General features: G+C 38.4%; 1 protein-coding gene across 1 annotated transcript in view; it reads left to right on the top strand.

Moving 5' to 3' along the window:
• The window catches only part of slc35f1 (solute carrier family 35 member F1), an 88154-nt gene that overhangs the window by 63728 nt on the left and 5832 nt on the right, over positions 1-18594 (top strand). Inside the window, exons 4-7 of the mRNA XM_041253106.1 lie at positions 492-651; positions 1598-1754; positions 8027-8079; positions 10249-10403. Coding sequence (XP_041109040.1) covers positions 492-651; positions 1598-1754; positions 8027-8079; positions 10249-10403 — 525 coding nt within the window. The remainder of the gene's footprint in view (positions 1-491; positions 652-1597; positions 1755-8026; positions 8080-10248; positions 10404-18594) is intronic.

Raw genomic sequence — 18594 nt, 5'->3', positions numbered from 1 at the left:
TGATAATCAGTATGGAGGCTAAGATACCCTGTTTAAATAATAATTAAAATAACAGTAAGAAAAACCCCCAAAATAAATGTTGACTTCTAGCCAATTTGGTAAGATATTTCCAAGCTAAAATGGACGTAGAGCCAATAAAGCATTTACCAATATGCTATGGTAACACCTGTGTTTTTTTTTTTTAAGAATGTTAATTTTAAAAAGCTTCATATATACAAGCATAATATGGATTGTTATTTAAGAGCTCCTGCATGCACTTTAGTATGGCCAAATGAGTTTTTCTATGCTTTCACACCAATTAAACACTGTGATTTAGTTTTGTTAGTTTTTCCCTGCTGCCAGATTAGCATCTCCCAAACGCTCTAAAGTAGCTCCCAAGGAAACAGTAACACGTGATGATGATCATCCTTTATAGATATTTTATGGCCAGGTTCCTTCATTGGTACTATTGCCACAGTGAGTATTAATCACTGGTTTCTTATGTGTTGCAGCTGCTAGACTGCTTTGTTATGCCTGTGGTGCTGTTACTGTCCTGGTTCTTCTTGCTGGTGAGGTACAAGGCAGTTCACTTCATTGGAATCGGAGTATGCCTGCTGGGGATTGGCTGCATGGTGGGAGCTGACGTGCTGGCTGGAAGGCAGCAGGGGCTGGGTAAGTTCAGTTTAGCATGTATAACTTGATCTTTATACACACATCACATGACTTTCCTGCTGACTTTATTATTAATATGCACATGTATTATTGACCTTTAACTGTGTTTTACTAACCTTGGTAAATAAATATAACGGGACTGTCATTATCAGTTTGGCTTTCCTTGTAACTGGTATATTCTGCATGAAGGCACAGGGAGCTGAGAACCTGCTAGCTGGGGTGACATAATATGTCATTTCAGCATTTCATACTTTCTTATTAGCTTCTTTAATCACAGTGGCTGTGCTGGCAAATACAGAGATCTACTTTGAGTTCAGCTTCAGCGTTTTATGTTGTTGGTGGTAGAGCTGTGGTTTTTAGTCCTCCTCATGCAATTTACAGCAGGTCCAGATTCTTGGCAGTAGGTCCCTAAAAGCTTTTGTACATGCTTAATTGTCCAAATGTGTCCGCTTGACGTGCACATTTAGATGCACGACTGCCCTTGCGCTGTACTTTACCTGGTATTTTAACTCCTGCAGAGCCATGTTTATTTAATGACATGTGTATGTATGAATGTATTTAAAATGTTTTCCTATAATTTCTTTAGCAAAGGACAAAAATTGAATGATAAAATGATTTTTATTAAAGATGCATTAAACAAATATATTGATAACAATTCCCTTCTTTATTCCTCTTTATTTTATTCCAGACTTGAATTTTCACATAGATTCAAACTGTTTATCTTTCTAGTTTTATACTGCAGGGCTTGTTTTATTCCAATCAGAAAATGTGCCATTTCATGTGCTCTTGCCATAAAACACATTGCGTTTTTAAAGGACTTGCCCCTGAGGCCTTCACTTGCCTTCTGTACTGTACATTGCAACTGTGTAAGACTGTAATGTTAAGGGGCTTTATTTGTGTGACCTTCAGGTGTGGTTTTAAATGTGGTTTCCCCCTCTTGGTTTAGGAGAACACAAGCTCCTGGGAGACCTGTTGGTGTTGGCTGGAGCCACACTGTATGGCATCTCCAATGTGTGTGAGGAGTTCATTGTGAAGAACCTCAGTCGGGTGGAGTTTCTAGGAATGATTGGACTCTTTGGGTCTTTCTTCAGTGGCATACAGCTGTGAGTGCTGGCATTCCCTTCAAAAATTACATTTTAGTTTATCAAAGATTTAGACCGGGTTCGCCATTTCTGCTGTTTGCTGCAGTGCCGAGTTGTCACTACTTGTCTTTCATAATGGATTAAAACCATCGTGTGACTTCAGTGTGCCATTAGTCAAGGAATGATGCAGGTGAACTAAATTGAAGCCGTTCTTATTTATTAAATAAGGAACGTTAGAAAACAACAAATATTACTAGAAAGAGCTGTGTAACAGGCTGCAGCTTTCTTTCCTCCTGTTGCGCCATTATCTATAAGCTAGTGAAATGTATTGTTCATTGTACTTACACCCTTAATGCAACATAAATACAGATAACTCATTTTAGTCACTATTTTAGTCACTAGGAGCTTTTTTGGCACTTCTATTACATTGTGATAACTCAAAGTCCTGGCCCTGATTTTCGTTAGGGATGGTAATGGTGGAAGCAGGTCACAAATGGAATATTAAATCCTTTATTTTTATATAGTGCCTTTCATAGTGGACCACCATCACAAAGCACTTTATAAGATATGAGAACTATGCATCAGCTGCAGAGTCACTTACAACAATGTCTCACCCGAAAGACGGAGCACAAGGAGGTTCAGTGACTTGCTCGGGGTCACACAATGAGTCAGTGGCTGAGCTGGGATTTGAACTGGACTGGTTACAAGCCCGTTTCTTTAACCACTAGACCACACAGCCTCCTTTTTAGAAGGCCTTCTTTGTTGTTCTCCAAGTTGCTGCAGTGACTTTGTAGGTGTTATAATGAGTTACTGTAAATTAGATACTGTTTTAGCAGACATTTAATTAATAGTTTCACTTGCAACGAATCACACACCTCCAGAAACTGTAGACTGCAGGTAAGTTTTAAGATGTTGTATTGAACACAATGCAACAGTTGTATGTGCCCTAGAGCAGTGGTTCTCAAACTGGGGGGGTGCATACTTCTGGGGACGGGATGGACGTTAGAAGGTTCAAGATTTTTTTATTAGAGCTTACATCTTAACCTACACCATGTAACGGGCGGATAATTAATTTTGGTTTTATTGGCTATTTTGATTGGATCGCCAATAATACTTCCACCAATCAGAGGGTTGCATACAGTAATGGCAGCGATCCCACCCTGTCAGACTGGTATACAGAACAGATTAAAGAAGTGCTGGACGTGTCAGATATCAAAGTGGATATGAGAATGGCAGTGAAATAGAGTTCGGTGTAGAGGGAGGACCTATGTCTTATTCTCCGCTCCTCATTTACTTTAGCGCTGTGGCTAGTTTATGCCCAAACCCCTATGTATATCAAGGGAGGGGAACCAAGTTATGTGTAACTCCTACACTACAAGAAAGGTAACTAGAAGTGGATTCTCCTAAAACCTGTGCCAGTTTGTTACATCGCCTCTGCAGCCGCATACCGATAAACTTCCCTTTAATGAACACTACCAACTAACAGATTTCATCACAAGATACACATTAGTAAAACAACTCAAATATCAATAATAGTATAATATAAATCATGTTTTAACTACATACACATTTTTTATTAAACATTAGACGCTTTTGACATAAACCAACCTCGCCCCCAAAAATAATTTAGTTACCATAATTTCTCATTAGTGGCAGTACCGGTAACGTACATTTCCCCACTCTTTTTAATTAACTGCCTATTTACAGTACTATGGCAAAGTGGCTGGTAAGGGGAACAGGTGTAGCGGTGATGCGGTGCAGGAGTGATTAACAGACAACGGTAATTCTGTGAATAAGTGTTTATTGTGCCGTTTCCAGGTCTGGTGACCATCAAATTATATATCCCCGGCAGTACACAACAAGCACGGGGGGGTAAAGGGGGGGGGGGGGGGGGGGGGGGGGTTGAATAACACGGTACAGTCCTGAACAGAAAACAAAGGCACGGTCACCAGTCCTGGGTGAATCCAAACGTGCAGGTGCTCTGTGCAGTGGTGCTCCTGATAGTGCTTTCGTGGCGACAGCTCCGGAGGTGTGCTTTAACTGTCTAGTGGTGAAAAAACACAGACAATTACACAGACAAACACAACAAAACACAACACGTAATTCTCTTTAATAACGAGAGCTCCTCTCTCAATCCGTAAAGATCAGCGTTAACCTGGCCCCTATATGTAATCCTGCATGATATCTAGGTAAATGGTTGCAGCTGCCTTATTACTTGCAGCTGCCCCTCGTTTACCTTTCAAGTCAATACGGTCTTACAACAGAGTCTCGCTTCTTTCCAGGCTGACCCACTTCCTGGTCCCGGAAACGAACTGTCAGGCCAGCCCTTCCAGATACTTCTCCTCCCGTTCTTTATTGCCCTCACAGGTCGGGAGGAAAATTTATCACCAGAACTCATTGTATTTCTGTCACAAGTATGAACCGTTTTTCAAAGCAAGAGTTGCAGAAGCACATACAACAGGTGTTACATATATTTCTGTACTCCATAGCATTCTGTACTCCGCATGATTCCGTGCCTGTGCAAATGCAGTTTTTCAAAGCTGGACGTGTGCTTGATATTCCTGTGCCTGAGTCCCGCTGTGTTCTCAAGCACTGCCATTGAGTTCTGCTGCAGTTTGCAACAAATATTGAAAACAAGACCAAACTAATTCTGTAGCAAAATAAAACAGCACATTTAACACCACTGATTTTCTACAGTACGCTCAGCGTCCTGCATTGCTCAATACACCAGACCCTTGATTAAAAGTAACCTTATAAGACTATAGCGATCATGACTAATAGCAATCATGATCTAAGCAGGCTTCAAATCTAGAGGGGTACAGAATTTTATGGGGATGCAGAAATCTGCGTAACAGCGACAGTCCTCCTTCTGCCATTCTGTCACTGGACAGCAAAAATCGCCTGTGTATGGTGAGAAGGTTCTCACAATAAATGACGACAAATCACCCCATTGATGGTGGCCTTTACACCACCACCAACTGCACGCTCGATAATTTCTTGTAAATTATTGGAATCGGCCATGATATCTGTCTGAACGTGAACCTGACCGAAGACCGTGGATATACAGTATTTCGCCCGCCCCTCCTAAGAATGCTGACGTAAAGCACAAACCAGGCCGAGCTCAATTGCATATAAACTCAAGATTTAGCTGGCCAGTAAAATATTGAGCTAAGTGTAAAATCTTGTTAAAAGATTTAAGATTTAGTTAAATATTTAAGTTTAAAAAAATCCAGATTTTTATGCGAACAGCTAAATCTTGATTCTCAAAATAAATATTTAATAACAAAATATATGTATTTATTTTTAAAATAAAAATTTTGAATTTAAATGTTGAAAAGTTGCGAAGTATTTTATTTTCACAACATTTATAAATCAGGGGAAAAAATATAAGATTTAAGTTGCTGTCTAGCTTTTTTAGTTTGTTTTCTCCCCCTTTTCCCCTCTTCTTTCCCATGTTGCCACTGCATCACGGTCCCCTATGGGGGGTAAGTGTGGCTCACTTCCCCAACCTTTATAGCCACCACCATCCATGCCTCCACCGAGGGGGGGGGTTCTCACCACGTGAGTCACCTCTTTCCTTTCCTATTCTATCCCCTGAGGCCACTTCTCAAACTACCTCTCCAAGTAATGACCATTCACAACGGCCTCGGCTCTCGTCCTGTGAAGCATATTTTTAGATGAAGTCCTCTGCCATCTGGTAATGTATGTTTATTATCTGCTTACTACGTATTGTATAGACAATATCACGAGATATAATTAAGGTTTTTGTATAACTATGAGAAAAACACCTACTAATGTGTTACATATAGACAGTTAAGCATTCACACGCTATTTTAGTACTTGTTCAATGTATAATGATCATTTTTAAGTCATAGTTTTAGTTTGTAATCAATCTTACGTGCATTTTAAGATTGAGATGGTTGATGATGGAATTTTCAATATGCAAGTTAAAAATAACAATGATTCACCAAAATTTGTGAGGTCTGAGCAACATACCAATATCCAGAATTGGCTTCAAAGAGAAATAGATAGTACAATAAAAGATGACAAAGAGGCGAAGGCAAGGTAGATACCTACACATAATGGAGAGATTTAGAATGAGAGGAACATGCTACACTATAATATATTATACAAACATATTACTTGATGTGACTACTCAGAACCAGCGAAGAGGACATCTGAGGGCTCGGGATCACGTGAGCAACTTGGTTGTAGCGAGTCCCCCCCCCCCTCCATCTTATATTCTAAAAGTAGGGTATGTTGGAAAACATGGATCGAGAATTGATTAGCAGTTTGCTACGCATGTGGACTGGCAGAGCTATACTGGTGTTCTTTTCTGAAAGGAGACTAATATTGCAGATAGCAGACTGTTTGGTTCAAATTGCATGTACTGCTAACCATTGATAGAGATGTTGCGTCTACAAGCTTCTTGCCCAGCATTGACTGCAAGCTAACAAGATAACAATGCTGTGGACTACAATTAGCACAGGCTCTAAAGACTTCAGAGAGATCGAAAGAGATAATGCCACTGGGATCAAAGGGATCTCAAGAAGATAACAAAAGGCAGATTTATGGACCTTTTGTCTCCAGGAGTGTGAAGAATGCACTGAGTTCAGAGGTTGTCACACTAGACTACACACAGAGACACACACACACACACACACACACACACACACACACACACACACACACACACACACACACACACACACACACACACAAAACACATACACACACAATAAATTAAAGTACCTTTGCTATTGGTTAAGTGTCAGAGAAAGAGGAGGTGGACCATCTACACAGAAGGGTATTTAATGTCATGCAAACATTGTAATGATGAGTATTCTGTTTGTCCTGTACCTGGCACCAGACTCCCTGCATATTTCAATAAACCTAACAACTGATTGAAGAAAAGGACTCTGTGCATTTTCTTGAATCTACTTAATCACCATCATTTTTTTTAAGTTACTTCATTCCTTTCAGAAAAGAACACCAGTATAGCTCTGCCAGTCTACATGCGTAGCAAACTGCTAATCAATTCTCGATCCATGTTTTCCAACACTACGTAATGTGTGCTGGGACATATATCCAAATATCTGAACAAATATTTAGTGACAAATAGGATAGGATAGGATAGGATACAAAAATCAGATGTTCATATTTGCAATATAATGGCTTTTAGTATTTTTGAAAATGTCCAAATAATTCTTCACTAAGTGTTGTACTGACTTGTTAGTTGAAACAAACCCTTTGATATGTATTTTCAACGTATTAAGCAAAGGAGTAATTTTCTTTTTAAATTTAACAAAGAGTTAAACATAATTCTAACCAGCTACATTTTAAAAAAAAGAGTACATCAACAGCAGTATAGTATCGTGGGCTTTATTCTTTTTTTTTCAAAACTGGGTCAAACTGAGACACAAGGCACAAAAGTGTCTTGGGCTCGCAGCTCTGGATTGTTTTCAAACCAGGGCTTCTTGGCTCCCAGCTCCCCGCTTTAGGCACCTGGTTATCTGCCTGTTGTCCTTTTAATCACCTCAAGGCACACTTCAGTAGGCACGTAACCCAATGGTGCTTGGTGGCAGCTGTCAGAGGTTGGCAGCCATTCAGGACCCAATTTCAAAGGCTGATAGAGAGCCATGAGAAGGAGGGGGTGAGCCAGAAGTGACCCCTGGGCTGTTCTTTCAATATCGTCCCAGAGCGTGATGGCAGGTTTCCCCATTTTCATGTTGCACACCAAATTCTCTTTTGTTCTGAACTCCCAGTGTGTGTTTTAAGAAAAAAAAAAAAAAACTGTATGTGTGACTCGTTACATGAATAATTTTATGTGCTTAACAATCTATTTAAACACTGAAAATGCAACTTAACCACAGAATGGCAGGACACTCTTTGTACAATGTTTTAAAACAACTTGGTTCCTGAGATTTATTTCCATGACTGCTTTTTGTAGCCTCACAGGTCTTTCATCATTTGAACAGATAAGGGCAGGGGTTACACAAGCTCTTGTGGCTTTATAGCCCTGGCCAAGAAGTGGATGTTCTCTGCATTTGATAAAGCACCCTTTTGACGTGTAGGAGTGAGTATTACCTGGGATAGGTTGTATCCAATAGGAAAAACATTACTGGACTACAGTATATGAAAGGCACAGCCTCCAGTGAACATTCTTACCGGTGTGTTCTACAGCACAGTGTGGTCCTTACTGAACAATAGGAATGCTTTACATTCATGCTTAGCTTCCTCCTAACCTGCCCACCCTGTTCTCTCCCTGACGTTAATTTTCTTTTCCATTACAGAGCTATAATGGAACATAAGGAACTGTTAAGGGTACCATGGGATTGGCAAATAGGTGAGATGATGACTTTTACATGATTACTGTGCAAGACTTGGAGCATGCAAATTAAAAAAAGAGAGAGAGAGGTAGTCTATCCAGTGTAAGCTGGAATTGATTGCCTCATAATCTTGTCTTCATAACCATTAAGTGTGTCAGTGTTTCCTTGCGCCATTAGTTAGTCATGAAGCAGTGTCAAAAGAAAATCATTCCACAAATTAAGTGACATGATGGGTAGCAGTTACGCTGTAGGAATCGATGGTAGGTATTGGAAGCCTTGCACGCTGCCAAGGCACAGATAATTGTATCTGTTCTCAGGGGTTGATTGACTTTTAATATCTGATTAGGAGACCCTAACCAGCATCACATTATTTTATATGGCAATGCTCAATATGCTTATTTTATTTTTGTTTCTTTATCTTTCAAAAGTCATTTAGTAGATGAATAGTAGTTCCGGTCTCAATCCACAGGTAAAAACACTTAATATGTTTTATGGTAGTACATTACCATACATATTACAATCTCATGATGTCAGGGTAGCTCCACATCTGTTGACATATTGTAAATTCAGCCTCCTGTTATTTGTTCATATTTTATTTGCTTCAATTAATGCCGTGTTCACAAAGGACACAGCCGACATAAAAATCCCCAAATTACATTGAAATGGTAATTGAAGGACCAAACCTGACTGACAGGGACCCTTTAATAAATACAAGTAAAAACCAAGAGCATTCCTGAATTTGGCAGCTTTTATTAAAGTAATGCAAAACCAGACAAGGCACTTATGTAATTTAGAGTGCCTGTATCTGAACAGTAATGTTAATGGATATAACCAATGAATCTGTCAGCACCCTGAAAACACCATCACTAAAGTGCCTTAGTGGAATTGAAAGGAATGTGTGTTCTGGAACCCAATATATATTTTTTATTGCTCATTATCATCTAGCATCTGGTAGCCCTGAAGGTCATGATTACAGTAAAGCTGTGAATGGTCATTTATTTATTACAAGATGGCATCAGTATTAAAAGATTGACGGTTTTACATATGATTCTGCCTTTAGGGATGCAAGTAAAGTATTTTAACATATGATGTTCAGAGGCAATGTTCATTTTGTACTTCTTTCAGTAATAGGCTGGTAATCCTGACCCAACCATTTGGAGTAGGACTGAAGCCCTGTTATTTGAGTTTTCCCTTTGTTGAATATTACAGTATGTACCTTGACAACCCCCACAACTTCCACACCAAATGTTCTTGTAGCTTGATGACCAGGTCTTTATTTACAGTGCTTTTTGAAAGTCGCTGATGGACGTACCTTTTAGTTTTCACTTGAAGACATTTTGCTTCAGTGTAGTGTCCTCAGTCAACATGTTATTTATTTTCAAAGCTTTGGGAACTCTCTAATGTCTTTCTGCTTTACAATGACTGCAGTTTATGTAATTACTTTTTTTCTTAATGTGTCTGGAATTCAAAAGTAAAAAAAAAAAAAATATCCAAACTACAATACATTTTAAAATATCCTCAAGTCTAGAGCATAAATCGGTATTCTTGTTCGAACAAGGCATGGGAGGTGAAAGCCTTATAGACAAGTATAGACAAGTAATGTATTGCCTTTCAGAAGCTCCAAAAATAAATGCTGTTAAATGGTTCTACTATATTTCATTTTTTATATGAGTTTGATAGTACACACAGTTTACAGTGCTACACAAATAGTATCTCAATTAAACACAGAGGAATGCAAAACCAAAAGTAATCAAAGTGTGCTGCAGAAAATAAGTGTGCAAGAAATAGGCTGAAGCAATTAAAGGATGGCTGTAACAAGTCCTCCAAATGATACAGTGAAACACATGTTCTTTCTTTATTTTAAATGCGCTGCTTTGAGACCCAACGTGACATCATGACTGTATCTGTCAAAATGCAGTTTGTTACAGCCACTTACATTTTGCTGAAGGAGTCCCTTTATGGCAAGGTTAAGTAACATTGGTAGAAGAGCAAGTGGAGGCACATGTTGCAGCTGTCATTGCTCACTGGCTTAACAGACACCATCACTCAATCAAGCGCCATTAACCTTCACCTTCCCTTAAATAAATTACAGCTTTGTGATGCAATAAAGCAAAACAGAGAGCGTGCGAGTTGTTTTAGGACTGAACCTGTCAGAAACAGAAGTGTCTCTATTTTTCTTTCCCCAGGGTTACTGTATATTGGATTCAGTGCTTGCATGTTTGGCCTGTATAGTTTCATGCCAGTGGTCATTAAAAGAACCAGTGCCACAGCTGTCAACCTATCCCTTTTAACAGCAGACCTGTACAGTCTCTTCTGTGGATTGTTCCTTTTCCATTTCAAGGTAGGCAGTATTTTATTTTTCAAAATGAATCTACATTTCAATTGTTCCCAGGACACCTCAACATAGCACATCATTGTTATTAATTGTACCATCTTGTTTGCAGCCATACTTTCATCAGCAGCCAAACACTACAACAAAAGTTCTTGGCGACCACTGGCCTGTCTAAAGTTAAACATAAAGTTAACAGGCCTTTACTCATTTAATTGAGATTAGTCTAGTATAATCAGTTACAGAAACTGTATAAGCAAGTACCTTTAAACTTTACAATTAACACAAGCTACAGCTTTTGCGAAGTTATAGCCTTTTTCCCTGTGTAACATAGTCAGGTAAAGCTTACTGTTTTATTTGATCTCCTGTTTGGGAAGCTGTGTTATAGCAAGAGTGCTGGAGTTCTCAAAATCAGTCATGATTCCTGAGGTTCCCTCATTCATAAGTGAAAATGTACTGAACCAAAAACAGAGGTAAGAGAGTATTAAATATTTAAACAAAGAACACATACCTGCTTAGATGTTACTGCCTTCACTGATAGAGTTTTCTAACAAAGCACTGGTATATATGGTGATGATTAAATAAGACATGTGAGGAGGTATTAGTTTCCAAAGAGTAAGCTCCTGGTCTGGATGTTTTTGATTCAAGTCATGTTTGATGGGCCAGTAACCATGAAAAGTAAAATAGGATGGATGGCAATATGAGGTCATTTAAGAAATATCACATTCACCATCACAGTGGCTAGATAAGGAAGGTAGGTTCACTCACTAGTGATCACATGTCAGCAGTGCTGACAAAATAATTCCACTACATCTTAATAAATACTGGCATCTTTTTGTAGGTCTTAGCTTTTCCTATATGAAAAACACACTGTGGACAGGATGGCTTGGTGGTGACCAGGAAGAGACAGACAGTAACTACAGGTTGAAGCGCTGAGCATGTATTTATTAAATAAATAAAACCCATGAGACTTTCACAAAAACAAAAGGCACGATGGCCAAGTAGCACTTGTTTTTAGATATATTTTCACTCACCTGTTATTGTTGGCAGGGAAAATAATTGTCTGCTTCCCTGCCAACCCAAAACCCATTTTGGTAATTTATTTGAAGCTGTTAGTGAAGAAAAATTAACAAACGCTGATACTTCTTGGACAACTTTGAAATGCTGCATAACGGAACAATGTCTGAAAACACGGCAGTCATAGGAAAGTTACCGGTGCTCATGATGAGCCAATGTGTCTGGCTTCCGGGTGTTTGAGTTATTTAAAATAAAAAAATTTAAAAATGGATCATATTTATTTTTCTTGGAAAAATATAATACATATTTTCTGGAATTATTTTGTTAGCTCTATGTACTTTGAAGTTAGAAGAGCAAGACTATGTGTTATTTTGTTGTTGTATAAAATGTCATTTAGGCTTACTGTTTCAGTTAACTGTAACAAACATTGTACTTTTAAGACAATAGGCCAAATGTATCAAGGTATTCACACAATAATACATTTAGCACATTTTTTTGTGCAAGGAAAATGTACATATTAGTGTTATACAGTATAAAGATGAAGAACAAACACATTAGGTAGCATTCTAAAGCTACCTTGTTGTTTATGATGTCTTTTGTAACATTAACAACTTTATTTTACTTTCACAAAAAAAAAAAAAAAAGCAGTGCAAATTGCATTTTGGTGTAAAAATCTTTATTAATCAGTCCTATTCTGATTTAAAAGGTGACTGAGTGGAATTGCTGCCTATCTACTGTGTCAGATATTTTAGTGTTTTATAGGATCTTTGTGTGAGTATCTAGAAAATGATTTATACTAAAGAACTGAGTAAGTTCTGGGTGAGTTCGCTGACCTTATGAATGTCATTTAACAGGATAATTGTGTGAAGTATCTGCCGAGTGCTTTCAGCTGCATAGAATACCAATGTACACATCTTATGCTTTGAAATAATCTCACTTTTTTTTCATCCGATTGCTGTAACATAAAGCATTGGTGACGCCAGTGGAAATAGCATCCCTTACAAACAGTTGTCAGTTTTTTCATTTTGTTTTTTCATTTTATGGTAGGTAGGGTTATTGCAGAGGTGTAGGGTTTCATTATGCAAAATAGTCTATCAAATACAGACAAAAAAGCACACAGCTTCCTTGAGCATGGAAAGATTTCCAGTGATCTGATCCATTTTGTTGTAACATCTTCCTTATAGGTTGCATGATTTTAATGGAATATTTAATGTTGTGTGATGAATTCCAGTATATTCTAGGTCTTCATCATGAGTTTATTTTCATTTCTCTATATTGCAATACTTCTATACCCACCTCCCCCCGCCCCACCAACACACACACACACACACACACACACACACACACATTGCCTCCTATTTACAGTACATAACTTGTCACTCCTATACCACGACTGTAGGTATTGTAGATGGGATACACTTTATACTATCTGTCCTAGCTGATTGCATGGGATTTAAGGATCAATACCCACAGAAAAATACAATTAATTCTATACCTGAGGTCCAAGTAGAACCTACATGGATATGAAGGAACGTTGAAAAGTAGAAGGACAACAAGCTTATTGTTGTAGGTAACCTTCACAGTAGGGTAAAAACACTGCTGTTTAATCTACATGAACATTTTCCTCTCATCTGGAGAGCTGACAGTTTTACTGCTTTACCTAGGCCATAAACTGACAGTAAACATATTTTCTAGTCAGTTTACGGGCTTGGTACGGCGGTATGGTAATATGGCTGTAAAACTGTCAAGGACCCGGATGAGAGAAAAATTGACTTGTAATCGGCTTTTAAAAAATGTAATGCAGAAGATAATTGCCATTGATTGGTACTTAATCGTACAGGTGAAGGAAGGACATCTTTTAGTGTTTTAAAATCATGGGTGGATTTATTGAATACTGGTCGATTTTTAAATATACTTTTTAAAGTTCATTACATGTAGGAGTATCAGCACACCCCTGTTGCATCACCTTTGAAACAGGTCTCCATCTTTGCAAGGTGTGAGTGAGTAAAACAGTGAGGTAAAACAATACCACCCCTGCCCGTCATTGTGTTTTCTAGAATACCAAAACAGAGAACTATGTGCTGAATATTTTAGCTGTGGCAGAGCATGAGCTCTGCCTGTAAATATTGTGGTGTTTGTATGTGTTTTGGTGGTGGTTGACAGGGATGGGGTTAATTCCTGTCCCTGTCAAAAATATGTGAGAATGTAGCTGCTGCTTAATTGAATAATCAGTGATAATTGGGAGCAGCCACATCCTATAAAAGGAGAGCTCAGGGGTCTGTGAGGAGAGACTGCCAGGGAGCTGGAACCAGAGAGGAAAAGTGTGGTGTTTGTTATGCATGTCTAAACAATAAATGTTGTGTTTTCTTTGACTGGGAAACAGCTTAGAAGTCCGGTATAGCTTAGACCTGTCCAGTTTAGTTAGCACTCCTTGAAGGAGTTAGGTTTTGGAGTTTAAAATAAACATACAGGCCTGCCCTGTTCAAAACCTATCTGTGCTTGTGTGGAGTACTGTTCCTTTTACACAAAAGATAAGTGAAGATGGTTCTGCATGTATCTCGCACTAGCATCTAACCAGCAGTATTTAACAAAGATTACGAGTTAGGATTGCATAAAGAATATGTATAGCAATTTTGCTGCACAGCTTGAGTTTGCGTGTTATCAAGCTTCTTGTGCTTCGTTGGTTCCCGGTGTCTCAGTGGTCGATTGTGAATATACTGCATGCGGTAGCTAGAGAATGGATAATTAAAATGCCAGGACAGTTAACTGTAATCTTCCTGGGAATTACCAGAAACACGTGACCAATAAGTCTGGCTTTTCATTTAAAAGAAATGTACGGTTGCATTCAGTCATTTGCAATGCATGTTTGTAACTGGTTAATAAACGACTGGATTCTTGATCCTTAGGATTTCTCAGCGCTGTCTTAGTTCAGCTCAACCTAAACTTCCAAGTTACCTATCTGTCAACCAAATTTACGGGAGGTAGATCTATATAATAAATACAATATTCTGTGTTTGGAGAGTCGAGATGCTTTATATTGCTATAGCAAGGCGATCAATAAGGAATACAATATTATCATTTCCTAATTTGCATTTGTGCAGTATCGATAAATTTATATATACAGTATGTGTGTATATATATTAGTGAGCAGGCTGGCCGTTGTTTGGGTTCGTGCCCCTTTAAAAATGTGACCCAGAGATAAAAACTTTGATTTTAGCGCTTTTGCACACTTTTATTCAAATTACAAATCAAACCAACCAAACAAACGCCTAGCTCTCATTGAGCACTAGCTAAACGTATGCAGGTCACTGACTAACACATAGGACAGCTAAGCTGTTTACCTGACATAAATCATGAAACTAAACACAAACTTCTAAACAATCAAAACATAGGTTTTAAATTCCAGTCAGGCTCTTTACTCCACAGCAGCAACAGCACAGAACAAACTGGCTGCACTCTTTAAATACCCTGCACTTGGTTCTAATTTACAATTACCTCCAGGTGCAGGGAAATAATTAACAATTAACAAATAATACAATTAAACAAACAAATTAAACAAAAGCAATTAAATTAAACAAAACTTGCATTTGCACATGTTTTTTAGGCAGAGAGGAATATGCCCCCCCCCCTGCCACCTTATACACCCTCCTCCTTGTCTTTACAAGACACCAGCCATTTAATGGCCATCGCCCTCCACCCTTAAAAGACCACCCACCCTCAAGTCCCATCTCCTTGATCTTCGCCCTCCTCCACGGGCGAATTTGAGGGTGGGTCGGTCCCTCCGGCGCTTCCAGGAAGGGACCAAGAACCGGCGACGAGGGACCCCACCAGGCTGACTGCAGTGACGGCCGGGGAACAGGCGGCTGCAGCAGCGGGCAGAGGTTCACCACTGGGGACCGGCGCTGCGAAGTCCAACCACCTAGGGAGAGCGAAGCAGTGACCAGGGTGTTCCTCACTGGAATTTAAAAAAAAAAAGAATCTGTTTCTGTGTTTATTTGCTATTTGTTTGTGGTCAATAAAGCAAATGAGAATATGTTTATTTATTATAACACCAAGTTGTTGCACAGCATTTCAAAGTAACATAAGTTAAAATGTAAGGCTGTACATTGTACCTGTCCCATATGTTAGCATTCAAGTAAGTACAGTATTTATTGAAAGTACTCATGACCTTAAGGTAATGTTGCATTCTACATAGTGTCTAAATTGGAAAGAGAAAAAATTGCTCAATGACCCAAAAGCTTATCAGGATCACTGGTAATGCCAGACACCCAGTGAAATGATCGTGTTGCAGGTTCCTAACTCGGATAAACAGGACGAGGAAACCCAATGAAACTCAGTATATTGCTCACTATTAACTACTGTACAGTACAAAAATAGCTCCTGTCCTGCCTTGGATCTGTGAACAAACCCTTGAAATCTGAGCATTACTATAAAATACAGTTCAAGGGTAACAGCATTACAGGAATGCCCCACTGTGTTTCATTTGTTCCTACTCACCAGGCTATCTGTTCCTATAAAAAAAAAATCACAATGAAACCAGTGGAGCAAAACCAGAGGTATGACAGGCTTCTTCCAGGAATAAATCCCATTGAAATCTCGTAGACTGTATAGCACACTAGCTGACCTTTTTTTCAGAGTTTTTAGGAAAGGGCGACCCTTAATTTCTGTTCCCTGTGCCCTGCTGACACAAGTGTCTTTACTCTCTGATGCTGTGCTCACAAGGTATTCTTTCAAGAAAGCCCCCTGTTTTCCAAAGTAATTAGTTTTTCATTTTGATCGATTTGCCTGATCAAATCTGAGGGCAATAATAGTTGTCTGGCAAGCTTATACCCCCTCCCCTCCCTCTCACGGGTAATTTCACACATGAGTAACTGAGCAAGGCAGCAGCAAAAATGAATTTCTCTCATTATTTTTCATATGGCAGGCAGATACTTTCACTTGGTCTGATGGTTTAGTCGAAGGTTTTGGCTTTCTCTTGTTTTTATTCTCATTAGAAAGGAATTCTTTGCACATGAAAGTACTGACAAATATCGTATAGTGTTATTAAGGTACTATCTTTTTTTTTTTTTTTAAACCAAACCAATTTGGAAAGTATAATTGTTTATTGTATAGCTGCAAAGCCAGTATTACTGGCTTCATCCATTTCTAATATGATGACATTGTTTATTATTATTCACATTTGTAACTGACACATGCTGGTGGCTGGAGTAGATGAGATAGATGCTGCTTGAGTGCTCCTGACTCTAAGGGATCTGTGCTTTGTTATGATTTATGTTCTGCCAGAATGCAGATGCCTTGTAGGCCTGGCAATCCATTTCAGGCCTTCTTTGAAGTTAGTTGGCTTCACTGGTTGTTTATGCGTCATTATAACAGAATGCTTCTGGAATGTACAATCGTCTCGTAGAAGTCACAAACATATTGACACTTCGTGTTTAAAGTAAAATGTACGTAAAATTGTATTTTTTTATTTATAGTATTCCTTTTTTTGTTGAACTGGTTTTTAAATACAAATTGCCTATCAAGGAAACAAAAAGACAATGTAGTTTGTATTGTGAGTATTAATTAATTATTCTATACCTTCTAGAATATCGATATAGTACTCTGGCATTAAAGTGAACTCTTGTATTTGCAATCAAACTAAATATCAGTAAACTGTACATTCAGTACACTTATGTGCTACATCTCTATTTTAAGAAATGACTCATCCCAGGTGCTTTATAAATGTAATTTATTAATAATGGATTAGCATTGTTCTAAGAAGCCTACGACCATCCTGCAATATATGGACACGTTCTGAGCTGTTCATAAAATCCAGTTCTACAAAAGATTTGGAGAAGATTATTGCTGCTTTTAATTCTTTGATATGTGTAACTGCCCATAAAAATTCAAATTTCCAGGGAAATGGGGTTTGATTTGTGTTCAGACATGTTTAGCACGAGAACAAATCATTCAGTGTGTTACCAAATGTCCCATTTAATGTGAGATGCTAATCTAAATGCATGGTGTGGATATAGGTCATGCTACTGACACAAGTTATCTATTCTAATCTGTATGTATTTTGTTCACATGCTTTTTTTTGTTTAAAGCATTTCTTGTATTCACAGGAATTCTTTTTTTTACACTTGAGAGAGATGTCCATTCTAGTCAGGGGTGAAATTCTACCAGTACTCACCGGTACTCTGTACTGGGTACTGGGATTTACTTAATCTGCTTTTCATCCAACGCGGATGCATTCCATCCACTCACACAGCCAGTAGCGCAACGTTTCTAAAATGCGCTTTCATTCAGCATAGTTCTTTCTTACTGCTTGCATTATGTTTCCACACACTGCTTCTGTTTCTGTTAGCTGCTATTGGCCACCATTGACGTCAGTATAATCACTTCATGTTGAGTGGCTAAAACCATTTAAAGGTTGTCATTTTAAGGTTTAACTTTACTGTTATATTACAGTATAAAACTGAGTGATACATGCAGAGGATACAACACTTTGAGTATTTTCAGCTTCCTTATTTATGGTGAATTGGTTATAATTGATCAGTTATTTTTTAAAGCTTATTTTGTATTCATAGATGTATTGTGTACCAATATGTATACATTTAAAAAATGATTTATTAATTGGCCCTAAAATTGTCTCAGTTTTTTTTAAATGTTTATACACGGCTGTGCATCAGAGTACCTGCACTGGGAATTTCACCCTTGATTCTAGTTTTTCACTTTCATCACATTCACCAAATGCTGAGCAGCTTCCCTGCAGCAAAAATACTAATTGAGCCGTTTACAGCAACTTTTTACAATAGGTAGAAGGAAGGAAAAAAAACATGGCTTTTCTTCAACAGTAATTGCTTTTGAAGTATAAAGGAAACTTGGCTCTATTGACAGCTGCAGACGATTTAAGTTTAATTGGGAGAAATGTATTTAATGATGTGCTGAGATGGCTAAGACTGATGAATTTCATAAATTCTCAAGGGTGTTTCAGATTCAAAGACTAAGTCATTGGTGTGTCCAGACTTGGTACATTTAGGTTAAGAAATGTCAACAGTAGTAAATGGTATTGATATGTGTTAAAATTTGATTACGGTTGTTATTATTGTGATGGATCAACAACGGGTAGAAAAGACAGTGTTGCACTGGCTGGTGGGAGGGGGGGGTTCAATTGCTAGCTGAATGTGACCTAACATTGACACTA

Source organism: Polyodon spathula, chromosome 6, assembly GCF_017654505.1.
Source record: "Polyodon spathula isolate WHYD16114869_AA chromosome 6, ASM1765450v1, whole genome shotgun sequence".
In the NCBI taxonomy this organism is placed as follows: domain Eukaryota; kingdom Metazoa; phylum Chordata; class Actinopteri; order Acipenseriformes; family Polyodontidae; genus Polyodon; species Polyodon spathula.
Note: the sequence above shows the minus strand (reverse complement) of the source record. Positions and strands in the feature narration are given on the sequence as shown.